This window comes from Hipposideros armiger, unplaced genomic scaffold, assembly GCF_001890085.2.
Source record: "Hipposideros armiger isolate ML-2016 unplaced genomic scaffold, ASM189008v1 scaffold_578, whole genome shotgun sequence".
Classification (NCBI taxonomy): domain Eukaryota; kingdom Metazoa; phylum Chordata; class Mammalia; order Chiroptera; family Hipposideridae; genus Hipposideros; species Hipposideros armiger.
This window is the reverse complement of record NW_017731928.1, coordinates 156,033-169,884: the sequence shown is the minus strand read 5'-3', so window position 1 is coordinate 169,884 and position 13,852 is coordinate 156,033. Positions and strand designations below refer to the sequence as shown.

General features: G+C 40.6%; 1 protein-coding gene across 1 annotated transcript in view; it reads right to left on the bottom strand.

The window, feature by feature from the left end:
- ADAMTS9 (ADAM metallopeptidase with thrombospondin type 1 motif 9) overlaps positions 1 to 13,852 on the bottom strand; it is a 175,043-nt gene that overhangs the window by 95,553 nt on the left and 65,638 nt on the right. Inside the window, exons 17-22 of the mRNA XM_019624086.1 lie at positions 13,353 to 13,519; positions 13,131 to 13,260; positions 11,936 to 12,062; positions 5,597 to 5,807; positions 4,927 to 5,091; positions 2,629 to 2,793 (exon numbers count right to left, since the gene is read on the bottom strand). Coding sequence (XP_019479631.1) covers positions 2,629 to 2,793; positions 4,927 to 5,091; positions 5,597 to 5,807; positions 11,936 to 12,062; positions 13,131 to 13,260; positions 13,353 to 13,519 — 965 coding nt within the window. The remainder of the gene's footprint in view (positions 1 to 2,628; positions 2,794 to 4,926; positions 5,092 to 5,596; positions 5,808 to 11,935; positions 12,063 to 13,130; positions 13,261 to 13,352; positions 13,520 to 13,852) is intronic.

Genomic DNA, 13,852 nt, shown 5'->3' with positions numbered 1-13,852 from the left:
CGCAGTGAGCGGCCGTCCAGAAGCCGGCGACTGATCTGCCTCGCCCGGGAAGAGTGCAATGATGGTGCCAACTTGGACCAGTGAAGCAACGTCCTCCACAACTAGACTGAAGAACAAAACGACAGCAACCTGTCTGTTCCCCTTCCCCCAATTCCCCAGCACTGTTCCCATCTCCCAAATTCCCCAATAAAAATCTTAAAAAAAAAAAAAGTTCTGGATATCAGTTGCACAACAATGTAAATATACTTCACACTACTGAACTGTACACTTAAAAATGGCTACGATGGTAAATTTTATGTGTATTTTATCACAGTTACAAATTTTTTTAAAAAAATAGGCAAAGGACTTGAATAGACATTTCTCCAAAAAAGAAAAAAAAAAAAACGGCCAACAAGCACATGAAAAGATGATCAACAAGTCACTTGGGAAATACAAGTCAAAACCCTAATGAGATACCACTTTACACCCAGTAGGAAGGTCATCATTAAAAAGCAGGAAAATGGGCCGGCCGAGTGGCTCAGTTGGTTAGGAGCTCGCTCAAGAGTGTGCGCTCTGAGCAACAGCAGTTCGAGTCCTGGCCTGAGCTGAGCTGCCGCTGAGCTGCCAACAGGTGGCAGGATGGCTCAGCTGAAAAAAAAAAGCAGGAAAATAACAAGTGTTGGCAAGGATGTAGATGAATTGGAACCCTAGTATATTGATGGTAAGAATGTAAAATAGTACAGGCTCTGTGGAAAACTGGCAGCTAAAGAGTTAAACACAGAATTATCACATGATCCTGCAACTGCACTTCTGAGTATGTACCCAAAAGAAGTGAAATCAGGTACTAAAAAGAGAATACATACATGCATAGTCATAGCAGCACTATTCGCAGTACCCAGGTGGTGCAAACAACCCAAATGTCCAATGTGGGATGAATGGATAAACAATACGGTACATCTACACAACGGAAAATGATGCAGCCATAAAAAGGAAAGAAGTAAAGATGTGTGCTGCAGCGTGGATGAACCTTGAACACATGAATGAGCCAGACACAAAAGGTCACATATTGTATTGATTCCATTTATGAAACACTTCGAATAAGTAAATCCATGGAGGTAGAAAGCAGATTGTGGACTATAGGAGCTAAAAGGAAAGGTGAACAGGGTGTAACTGCTTAATGAGTATTTTGGGGTGATAAAAATGTTTTGGAACTAGGTAGAAGTGGTGATTGCACATTAAGAATGTACTAAATGCCACTGATTTGTTCACATTAAAATGGTTAATTTTGTTGCATGAGTTTTACTTCAATTAAAAAAACCAAAATTCAATGTTAATGGTAGTTTCAAAGTATTAGAAGAAAATCATAAACATATGAACACTACCAATCTCTGCAGTATAGAGTTAGGAGTGTATTTGGTTTTCTTCTTTTCGCTAAATCACATTTTGCAAAATGTCTCTTGTGAACATGAACTACTCTTAAATAATACTTTTAAAAAGTCTGTTGCCCTGAATTGCATGTCCAGTCAAAGGAAGAACAAATCGCTGGTTAGGATTGGCATGGTGTAGACAGGGATAAAAAACAGGTCTATCAGTTCTAAAAGACGTTATATTCAAGTTATAACAGTGACCCTGAGTTGTGTATTTTTCCTTTTACTATTCCCTAAGAGTTACACAGATGTAGACAAAGCAGAGGCAAGTTTGGAGGTGTAAGTGGACTCTCCCGTTTATGCAGAATGATCGGACATGATCAGCCATGCTGACTGGGGATGCTGGGTAATGAGGATTCAGAAGACTGTCAACATTAATGACAGAAACTGTCAGGGTGCAGTGATAAAGCTGTTCTCATGTATTGCGTGTGTACTGGAAATGAAGACAAGCTAGAAAACTGAAGTGACTGGAGCTGGGACTGGACAGGGTGGAGGGACAGTCATTCTTCAAGAGATGACGTAAGTGACAGCAGACAGCAGCTCTGCTTCTCTTGGGAACCTGGTGAGCTACTTAAACAGTACCCAGAATGCTTTTTGCTTCTATATTAGGAAAGACTTAATTTGAAGAGTAGTGGCTTCTCAAATGCAAGTCCAAGGGAGACTTCCACTGTCTCCTTTAAGCATAGGTCAAGTTAAGACTTAAAGCCTACAGACTAGAGGACTCGGAAAAGATGCTTTCAAAGCAAGATAATTCTGCAACCTTTGATCTAATTAATTCTGTTTGAAGAGTCTGACTTATTTATGAGAGATGAGCTTTGGAAAAGTGATGTTGGGAGCCAAAACATCCCATCCAAATCCCTGTCCAGACCCTCCTGCCAAAGATGCTGGTGCTGGATCACATTTTCTGTAACAGACCCATGAGGGTATGCTGGAAGATAACATCAACCAAACACAAGCTCTGCTGTGCATTGTTCAGATGCTCATGTCTCAGTCTAGTTCTAACCCAAGGGTGGAGACATGCACGTTGTGTAACAGTCAGCTGCTGAAAGGCAACCCTGGAAGTGGCACAAAATGGTTGCAGAGTTTCTCATGCTTGACTCAAAGCCACAGAGGTATAGTGCAAGTCACAGACATGGTAAAATCCCTGCCCTGGAATGCCAGCTGCAAGCCCTCTTCAGATAAAAAGGAAAGAATGTAGTTAAGAACTTTATCATTCAAATACCTGTCCCCAGGGACCCGCCTGCCAGGACGCACATTCTGGCTGCTGACAGGTCTGCATGGAGGCCGGCTTGGTCTCAGGGTCACAGGTCCTATCATTTAATCGATCTTCGCCAAACTGACACCAGACCTGGCGGTGCTTGTGCCCTCTTCCGCAGGTGACCAGGCACTGGAATGAAAAGCACAGCCAGTCAGGGTCATTGCCAAGAAGTGTGGGTCCCAGGGGTTACTCATTGACTAGCAGGAACAGGTGTGCTTTTTTCCCACAGCAATTCTTCTCTCCCACAGCAATTTGTAAATATAGCAAGGCTCATTCCATTCATTCATTCGCTCATTCACTCATTCATTCAGTATTTATACAGGCTCTGGGCCAGTTTCAAGCACAGAGTAAACAACACAGCACCATGCTCTGAAATACTGAAGAACGGCATTCATGGTTTTCTAGTGTAGGAGTTAAGTGTGGGGAACTTATCAGTCAGACCAACCTGGGTTTTAATCCAGAGGGCAAGTGACCTGTTTATACCTCAGTTTTCTCATCTGTCCAATAGGGACAATAGTCCCTACTGCAAAGAACAGTGCAAACTAACTGAAAACAAATTCAGGTGACGTGCGCACCACATGTTCATTTAATAAATGTTAAATATAATCATAATCTATGCTCATTATAAAAAACTTGAAAAATACAAAAAACATAAAAGAAAACTATTATGATCCAAAAATCTCACTGCCCAGAGATAATCATTAACATAATTATTTTGCTGTTTTCTTCTCTAGCTACAAAATGTTGGATCATACTGAATATGTAATATAGTTTGATAGTTCCAGCTTCCAGTTCAGCGGTTCTCAACCTGTGGGTTGCGACCCCTTTGGGGGTCGAACGACCCTTTCACAGGGGTCGCCTAAGACCATCAGAAAATGAAAAGATATTTACATTACGATTCATAACAGTAACAAAATTAGTTATAGAGTAGCAAGGAAAATAATTTTATGGTTGGGGGTCACCACAACATGAGGAACTGTATTAAGGGGTCGCGGCATTAGGAAGGTTGAGAACCGCTCTTCCAATTGATCAAGCATTCTTGCAAAAGTTTGTTAATTTGAAATGGTACTTCAGCTAATACTAGCTATCTAAGAAAAACCTAATACCTTCTTTCATCTCTTTTTAACCAACACTAGAGTTTAAGATAAGGTGGCTTGTTAACATAGAATAAAAGCATTAGGTTCGTTGTTAATTTACCCAGGAATCAGAAACTGTTAATCACATGCCCTGTTACTTGTCTGCCATTTCAGGGGCATTAACAGTATACTTTTTTTTTTTTTTTAAGCTGAGCCATCCTGCTACCTGTTGGCAGCTCAGCGGCTGCTCAGCTCAGGCCGGGACTCAAACCGCTGTTGCTCAGAGCTCAAACCCTTGAACGAGCTCTTAACCAACTGAGCCACTTGGCCAGCCCAACAGTATCCTTTTAAGAGTCACATTTTATTTGATGTTGAAAGTAAACAGTTACCTTCTGCTTGCATGGATAAGGGAATGTACACAGAAACTATTAGTAGGGAAACACCTCTTTCCCCACATTCCTGGCCTGGCCCATAAATAAGGGAACTTCCGTTCCCCTTCCACTGGCTCTCCCAGAAGGAAGGTGGAAGGAGTCCTGCTCAGTGAGAGTCTCACAGGGCTACGTTAATAGTGAGTGCTAACACTACTATAAAAGCAAGGAAGAGGCCCCACTTCCTTTCTCTCACTGTCCTGGGGCTACCTGTGTTCGATAATGGATGGTGTGCCTTATGCTTCATCAGGTAAGGGATGAGAAAGGCATAAATCTGGAATACTCAGTCTGGTCCTTTCTCTTTTCTCCAAGTTTCCACTGGCAACTGGATGGATAAGTCAGATAGGTCACTCCCTGGGGTCTAATTCTCCTGTTTGAAAGATGAGGAAGTAGGAAACCTCATCTTCCACTTCAGCTCTAAGCCAGTATATTTTTATAATTCCTAAAGCCCCAATTTCCTTTACAGTGACTTAGCAAGGGCTCAAAGAGGAGAAAAGACGAGGGACCAGAACTTCAAAATCACAAACAGAAGCTGCTATGGCCGGTGATCCAGCTAAACCCACTGTGCCTCTGAGGTCGCCAGTGGACCTGCCACGTCCAGTACCACAATCATGGAGAGGGTAGAGGACAGGGTGGCAGGGGTTGGGGGTGTGTGTGTGAGAAAGGTACAGTAGGTTTAACCTTGAACAAGCCAGGGGAGACTCAAAATTAGAGTATCAGTCAGACCTAGGGCTGTTATTACAGACCTCCCATCTCACCTCTGACCAGTCTCCCGATTTCCACTGTGGACAGGGGAACTCATTGCACCTCTGAATGGTGACCTTCTCTTGATGGGTGCATTTGCTGTCATCCAGCACATCATTTTGTGTGTTGACACAAATAGCCCTTCTCCTCTGGGCTCCACCATCACAGCTTCTAGAACACTGAGAAGATAAAAATCTACATCAATCCGTTGCTGAGTTTCTTATCAAGCATGCTCAAAATCCTGGCTATGCTGACTTGTCTCAGCCAGATCTTAAGAAACAACCCACCAACCAACCCTGGCCAATTCTAGTTGTTATTCTGTGGCTCTCTTTTCGTGTTATCAATTTATTTACCAGGTTTACAGAAAGTATTAGCAAATAGACATAGGAAAATGAAATGGAAAATGGCCCATGGGGTATGGAAAAAGTGATTGGTTGAGTTGTTCCACCACTCCCAATTTTCCACATGCCGTGGCCATCTCAGACATTACAAATTAATCGTGATGCACTTTTCTGTAGAATTTGAGTGGAGCCAGGCATTATAAATAAATCATGGTAGTCTTTATTGTACAGCTAAATGGGGCTTCTCCACACAGCCCTAACTAATGAATTTGTTGATTTGTCACCATCAACTTATCAGACAGCATTCAAGAAGGAGATTCTGTTTGAGAGAGAACCAACTTACTTCTGTCCAAGCAGAATAGCGCCAACCACCTGTGTTACATTCTCCAGAGCATTTTTCCTGGTTGCTTGGTTTGGGGTGACTGCTGCAAAAACTGTCATCAACCCTTTCAGTCTTCCCATCTTGCCGACTATATTTGGCACAGTAGATGTCCAGTGTGCGGTAACCCAAGCCGCACTGGGCACTACATTCACTCCTGCTGGCAACGTGCCACCTGTGCATAACAATGGGGAGAAACCAGCATTTCTGTTAAATACATATAAGTCTTATCTATATTCAACTGGTGTCAGAGTTGAGTTCATTTTTCTTCCTTAACTCAAATACCACAAAACCCAAAGTCACAGTCAGTTGCTGAAATCCAATTTTAAACCAACATATCTCTGTATTTTTCATGGCTGCCAATGTACATAGAAGTCACAGAGTGATAACCAGAGGTTCTATCTTTGTGAAGATCCTCCCCTGATAGAGTCAATCTAAAATTCAAGCAACCAAAAAGAAAAAAAAGAAAAAAGACATTGGAATTCAACAAAGCAAAAACAACAATTTTATATTTAAAAGGTTCACGCTACCCAGCATTTCATTTATCAAGTAGACTGCTTCTAGCAGAGAACCACTGTTAGAAACTCTCTCTAGGAAATCTCCTTTCTGTGGGCTAGAAAGTGCTCACTGAACATTCTGTGAATTAACAAAGGAATGGATAATTTGGACTGCAATTGTGAATTTCAAGCGTGCTAAACTGTTTACATTACTATCTGTGAATAAAGACTGTAAGATCCTTGAAGACGTGGACCATACATAGTCTATGCAACTCAATTACACAATTTAAAGAATACTTTATTTTTTTAGAGTCGCTTTAGGCCCGTGGCAAAGTTGAGAGGAAGGTACAGAGATTTCAGGCCCCTGCCTCCACACACTCAGAGCCTCCTCCATTACCAGCATCCCCACCAGAGCGGTACATCTGTTATGATGGATGAACCTACATCAAAGTCATCATTATCACAGTCCACAGTTTACATCAGGGTCACTTTTGGTGGTATACATTCTATGGATTTGGACAAATGTATAACGGCATGTATTCATCATTATAGTATCATACAGAATATGTCCACTGCCCTAAAAATCCTCTGTGCTCCACCTGCTATTCATACCTCACTGCTCCATGATATACATTTAAAAAATGAGATTCAAGTCTACAAATCTTTGGCACCTACTGTACCTTTGTATCTACAGTACGTAAGCCTTTCTTGGCATACAATAGGTGCTCAGAATGGGATAATAAATTGACTGGTACTTTTAATGCCCGAGGAACATGATCAATGTTTATATTCAAAAAGAAAAAAAATGCTTAAACTGAATAGAATAGTCTAAATAAGTGAACTTGAAATATATTTTGTTGATTAAATGTAGCAATCCAAAAAGATTAATGTCTTTATAATCTTCATTTGGAGTCACTCTTGACTGTTAATTCTCTGCTGCTCAGAAAATCGGTGGTTTGGTGAACACCAATGCTCTAAGAATTTTTCTGTCCTCACCTGTCCAGAGGGAGGACTCAGGAAGAAAATAGGAGTACTGGACACATGTCTATCTTGGAATTTCTCACAAATGCTCAAAAGTAGGTCAGAGTTGACCTACTTCCACATTTGGCATGTAAAGCAGGCTACTGAGATTTTCCGTTAGAGTGACAAAGTATTTTAGGAACTTTGTTCTAACCTGAACATGTGAAAGGAGGGACGGTAAAACAATGCTTTATCTCATCCTGTCAAAGTTTAATCAGGGCAAGCTCTCACTTCCCAAAGGAAATGAGGCAAAAATGCGGACCCATTCAACAGAAGCATCTAGAACTTTCATTTGCCCTGCGATTCTTGGCTACCTTCTCTTTGCCTTCATCACCATTTCCTTGTGGAAAGGCCATTTTCCATCCTGGATAATGGAGGCCGGAGTCCTGCCCCCACATGAAAGCACTCCAGCGGCTCAGCCTGGAAAAGTATAGAAGAGTCTCCTTGATATTCACACAATCCCCGGAATCTGAGCAGAGAGCCTTGGAGAGTCTCCAAAAGGTCACACAATGCCTTGGGAAAGTTCTTCTCAAAATGCTATCATCTCTATGCTTCACAGTGTCTCCCTGTAAGGTTGTCTCAACTTCAGTGTTTTGAATTCATTCAGTTCCTTTCATGTAACAATTATATTTTATTACTATATTTCAGAAAAGCAAAGTATTTGTTAATAAGTAAAAACCAAAATAGTGTGGTCTCTGTGGGTGTGTGGGGCATTAAATAATTTGGGGAGCTAATGATTTAATCAGGGTTCTATATTGCAGAGTTTTTCAGGGCCTTCAAAACATTAATCAGCATTATGAATCTCCACCTCGGCGAGGAGATAAGTCAGTGAAGCTTCTCAGACATTCTGGTCCACCATGGGCTGTCTTGTGGAGCTAGTGTTCCATAAACATGCTTTAGGAAAAACTATTTTAGAGTTTGACCAATCAATAACAATCTTCAGTCTTTCAGTTTTGCATTCAGCCACTTGGCAGTAATTAATATCAATCACAATTATAGCAATTGTCAGGTTGACAAGAAAGATGGAACAAGTTCTTTGGGCTCAGTTTGCGTCTTTGTATGTTTTTCAGTGAACAATATTTTTCCAACAGTCCATAAGACCCATGAAGATATGAGTTTGAATGATGACAAATAAATACGATCTATTTAATTTCAGATGTGAGCATGCACCTGCCTAGTTACCAGGCTTTATAAGTTAATCCTTAACTCTCCTTTTTTTCATTTCATTTTTAAATTCTTACTCCTAAGGTCTGTCATTTTTACCAGACATTTCTACCAAAAGACATGGCTACAATTCCTTCACCTTCTTTTCTTTAATCAGCCAGAGATACTACTATCATCCAAACCTATTCCCTGAGCTGCTGTCCCCCTTTGCTCTCAGGAAAGTCTAAGTATTTCTTTTTTAAATATAAAAAAAGGTGGCTTTCTCCAAATGGGGAATTCAGAATAGCACTTCTGCACATCTACTATTGGGTTGTCGGTAAAGTCATGACGCATTTTTGCATTGAAAAACATAGAAAAATATGTCATGACTTTCCCAACGACCCAATAGATAACATGAATAGATTTTAAGCCCTGGTTTTACCTAGGTATCGTGAAAGGATTTTTAATAAAAGTCAGAGGATGAGTTATGGAATCAGAAAGACCTGGGTGTGAATGCAAGCTCTGACACATTTTAGCTATTGACCCTGGGCAGGTCAATAGACCTCACCGAGACTCAGCTTCCCATCTGTAAAGTGGGGGAAAATAGGATCCACTTCACAGGGCTACTGGGAAGACTATGAGGCAAGGCATGTGTAGCATTTAACACACATGGCACCCATGCAAGATGGGTAGCTATTACTATTATTTTATTACTCTTGGTGTTTTATTCTCCAGCCATGTTCTAAGTGTCACGTAACTCCACATAAACCAATAATAGTTTGAGGAGAAATCCAGTTGAGATCTTCTGTATAATTCTACATAAAAGCCTCATGGATTCGAGGCTACCTTTCAATGCATTCGCTTTCTAAAATTTGCTTTAGTTTTTGTTTTACATCTGAAAGCTTCTAGTGCAGGAGAACCTTTGGAGAAAGAACATCATACTAGCCAGCTTCATTACAAACTCAATTATGGCTTATTTTGGAATCTGTTTGAAGTGAAATTTTTAGTTTCTTGAAATAATGGTTCAAACTTTATCTCAAACGGGGGCTGCTTGGGTAAACTTTAAGCAGGTTTTTTAAAGAATCATTTATATTTTTTTATGGTCATGTTCTATTCCTCAAAGTGCTTTGACAAACTTCCCTTCCCTACAATTATGAGTATGCTTAGTGCTACATACAGGAGTTCCACAGTATCTACATTTATCATTTGAGACTCTCCCAGCTCAGTCTGATTCAGTCGGTTGAGAAATGACAGCTAAGGGGTCCAAGGAAGGTAGGGAACAGGGATGAGCAGGAAATTCCTGGGAGTTATTTCTTTTCACAAACAGAGAAAAGCTACAAAGAATGCAATCAATGAGTATCACTCATTATGACTGAATTAAAAATGAAAACAGCTTTCTCCTAGGGTTTAAGAGTACAGGCTCGGGCCGGCCGAATGGCATGATGGTTAAGAACTGGCTTGGGATGCCAGAGGGCCCTGGTTCGGATCCCACATATGAGGGCCAGTGACACTGCCCTCTGCAGCTAAGATGCTGAATAATGGCTCAACCTGGAGCTGGGCTGCCTGTGAGTTGCCAGCGACGGCATAGGCTGCAGCCCCTGCTGCAGTGGGTTGCCATGGGCTACCGTGTGTAGCCAGCAGCCGCAGTGAGCGGCCGTCCAGAAGCCAGTGACTGATGTGCTTCGCCTGGGAAGAGTGCAATGATGGTGCCAACTTGGGCCAGTGAAGCAACGTCCTCCACAACTAGACCGAAGAACAAAACAACAGCAATTTGTCTGTTCCCCTTCCCCCAATTCCCCAACGCTGTACCCATCCCTCCAATTCCCCAATTAAAACAAAAATCTTAAAAAAAAAAAAAAAAGAGTACAGGCTCAAGGGTCAGACAGACCACATTTAAATCCTGTCCCTTCACTAACTAGTCATGTGACCCTGGGCAATTTGTTTAACTTCTCTCAGCCTCTCCTTTTTCTATTTGTTAATTGGGAATAATTAATACTTACGTCATTGTGTTCTTTAAAGATTAATAGGTTATTAATAAAATAATAGGACATTATAATAGGATATTATTAATTATATTAGTAGGATAAAATTTTATATATATATATATATATATATATATATATATATAAGAACTACCCAATTAATATAAGACTATCTTATTACTACACTATTAATAGGATAATACACAACTGTTAATAATAGTTCTTAGTAAATGGTTGACTATTAACTTGCAGAGTGGTTACCACTCTGAATAATATAATTACTATCAATTACTAATTATTAGTGATATAATGACATTATCAATAATTTGATATAAGGCTAATTGGAAAATGTCATCTTTCCCAATTTATTCAGGTTGTGCTTCAAGGAATATATGCACCAATTCAATGTTTCCCCCCCTAAACTTCAGTGATTAATTCAGTCCAGCATTAGCTAACTAATTATTTTTCTGAAAAGACCTTTAACTCTAATTTAGCTCAATTTGCTGAAGCAACGGGTTTATATGGACATTACCTGTAACAAGAATTAATACTGCCTAGCATAAATATCTCCTTTTTTAATGCCTTGGGCTTTTCTTTCTACAAAGACTTCTGTCAATGCTTTCTGACAAGCCAATGAACAAGTTGGTCAGTGACACTGGGTAGAGGGGAAGTGTAGTGGGGTGGGAAGAGTCAGGGCCTCCAAGTCAGAAACCTTAGGTCAGGACTGGCAAAGATGTGGCACTCGTGCCATGTCTCCCCTTCCTGTTCCCATGGCAGACATCACTAATTGATCACAGCACTCCTCTTTTCTCTCATAACCTTGAGAATGCTTTATCATCTTCACTGTAGCATACAGGCTGCCAATACCACTTGATAGGATTTGGCATGGTGATGTGGAACCTGCAAAATGCTTAAGTATTCACTTTGTTATTTATGAATGGTGAGATCTTAAGTTCCCATGCCATTCTACATTTATAATTCCTCTTCTGTAAAAGGAGGATAAAGCAGCAATTCATCTTACCTGCACTTAACCGATATGCAAACTATACTGTACCGCCCCCAAGCTATTTAATATTCAAATATGACACAGTCAACCTAGCAGGCAAATGGAAAGCTTCAGAATTTTCCACCCGTCCACCATTTGCTGCCTCAGATTTCAGACTTTTCTTAAATACAAAATTCTTTGGCTTTTTAGACCTCCGTATGTAGATTTTCTTCTAATTCCTTCTATGACTCCGCCTTAGTGCACTGCAACTTTCATGTTCTACTAGGGGATATATACTCTGGGTGGATACAGAACGCTACAGGTTCTTTGATGGATAGTTTCCCCTTTTTCTGTTGACTTTCAAGCCAAACTTTTGCCATAAGATGTGATTCAATCATAATAATACCTACGCAGTGAGTTGTGGTGCTCAAATGAGAAATTTTTTTGGCAAGTGCCACACTCTATTAGCTATTTTTAATTCTTAGGAGAGGAATAAGACATTTGCAGGTATGTGTCGTGGATAATCAGTTTAGAGGGATGGCAGATTGGCTAATGCTTCTTTCACAGAAACACAAGGAAGGGGCAACATCCCTCCTTCTGCTCCTCATAAGCAGCGAACCTCCTACAAGACCCTCAAAACTCAGTAGTAAAGGCCTTAAAGAAACACGGGCCTTACCTCAGGTCACAGTCGGTGCTGCAGGGTTCAGTAACAGGTTCTGGCTGGGGCAGCCGATCGCATCTTTGATCAGAAACTGTCAGCTGGTCAGATTCCCTGGTGCAAACAGGTTTTCGTTTCCGCTCCCCTAAGCAGGGGGGAAAAATTATTCAGAAAAAACCTATCCCATAGGCTATTTAGACCAGGGGTTGAGAAACAGTTCCTTTTAAGGGTTAGATAGTAAATAATGTTAGTTTTGTGGGCCATATGACCTCTGTTGCAGCTATTCAACTGTGCCATTATAGGGCAAAAGCAGCTGCTCATGGAAGAAAATGGCGTGGCTGTGTTTAATCAAATTTTATTTATAAAAGCAGGCAATGAGCTGGCTTTGGCCCCCTGGCTGTGGTTTGCTAACCCTTAATTTAGACAGAAAAAAAATGAAACAAATAGAATATAACACAACTACCACATCTATATCTCTGAGAAATCAAAGAGCTGATTTCACTTGGTTTTACAGGTGTGCAAACCTTGTAGGATGAGGAAACCTAACAGATCCTGTGCTCCTTAAAAAGCGTAACTTGCCAGCCAAAAGTAACAAGACAGACTCAGAGGGTGGAGATTAGAGAATGCATGCAGATAGAAAGTTTTATAAATTGCATGTGTTTGGCTGTTTCTTATAAAACATTTTTAAACAATTCATTTTTTTTAACTCAAAAACAACTCAAAATGAAATAAGTTAGATAGAGAAAGAAGAGCTGTACGATTTCACTGAAATGTGGAATCTAAAAGGAGAACCAAACTCATAGAAACAGAGGTCAGATTGGTGGCTGCCAGAGGTACAGGTTGCCAGAGGAGTAGGGGTTGAGAAAAATGGATTGAAAGTAGCCAAAGCTACAAACTTTCAGTTATAAGGTAAGTCCTGGGGATATAATATATGGCATGGTGACTACAGTTAACAATACTATCTTGTATATTTGAAAGTTGCTAAGAGAGTAGATCCTAAAAGTTCTCATCACAAGAAAAAGATAATTTATAATTACATGTGATGGTGGATGATAACTTACGGTGGTCATTATTTTGCAATATATCAAATCTTTACATTGTGCACCCTTAACTTATACAATGTTGTAATGTCAAATATATCTCAAAACTGGAAGAACGAACAAACAAAAAAAGTATTCCTCAAATCCCTCAAACTCAATCTGAACGTTGATACCTTGGCAGGGTTTGCTGCACACTTGCCAGGGTCCATGGCTGTTCCAGTAAAACTGCTGGGGCTTGCCTTCGATTGGGATGTTGAAAGAATAGCGCACGTCGGGGTTGTATAACTTCCCCACTGACAACACCTGGGATGTGCAGACAAAATGGAGAGGATGTTTGCAGGTCCGGGGATTCCAAGTGGAAGAAAAGGGTGGTGGGCTCATGGCCAAGTTTTTACCTGAAGCAAAAGTTCTTGTTCAATGCGATCCGTGCAGTTAATTCTCTCGACGACATTGTCAGAGCCACTGTACTCTATTACGGCATTCCCAAGACGGATTTCCCTTTTGGACATAGTGACAACGAAGTCTCCATTCAGCAAGAATTCACCTTTACTGTTGGATAAAGCTGCAGGTGAAAAAAGAGAATTCACTGATTTGCTGCCAATGACTCGCTGTTTGAAATATAACACTTAGCTAGGCAGAGTCAGGGTGCAAAGAGTGTGGACTTTCCAGCCAAACAGGCATGGACTTAAATCCTACTTTTGCCACTTGCCTCACTTTCCCTCACTCTGTCTCCATTTCTTTATCTCTAAAATAGAGATGAAAACACCTAGCCTTCAAGGTGTTTGTCAAAATTAAGTGAAATATAAGCATCATAATTAGCTTGGGGTTTATTAGACAAGCCCCACAGTTACATAGCAAAAGTGCTATGACTTGAAACTATGTACAGCCAACTGAA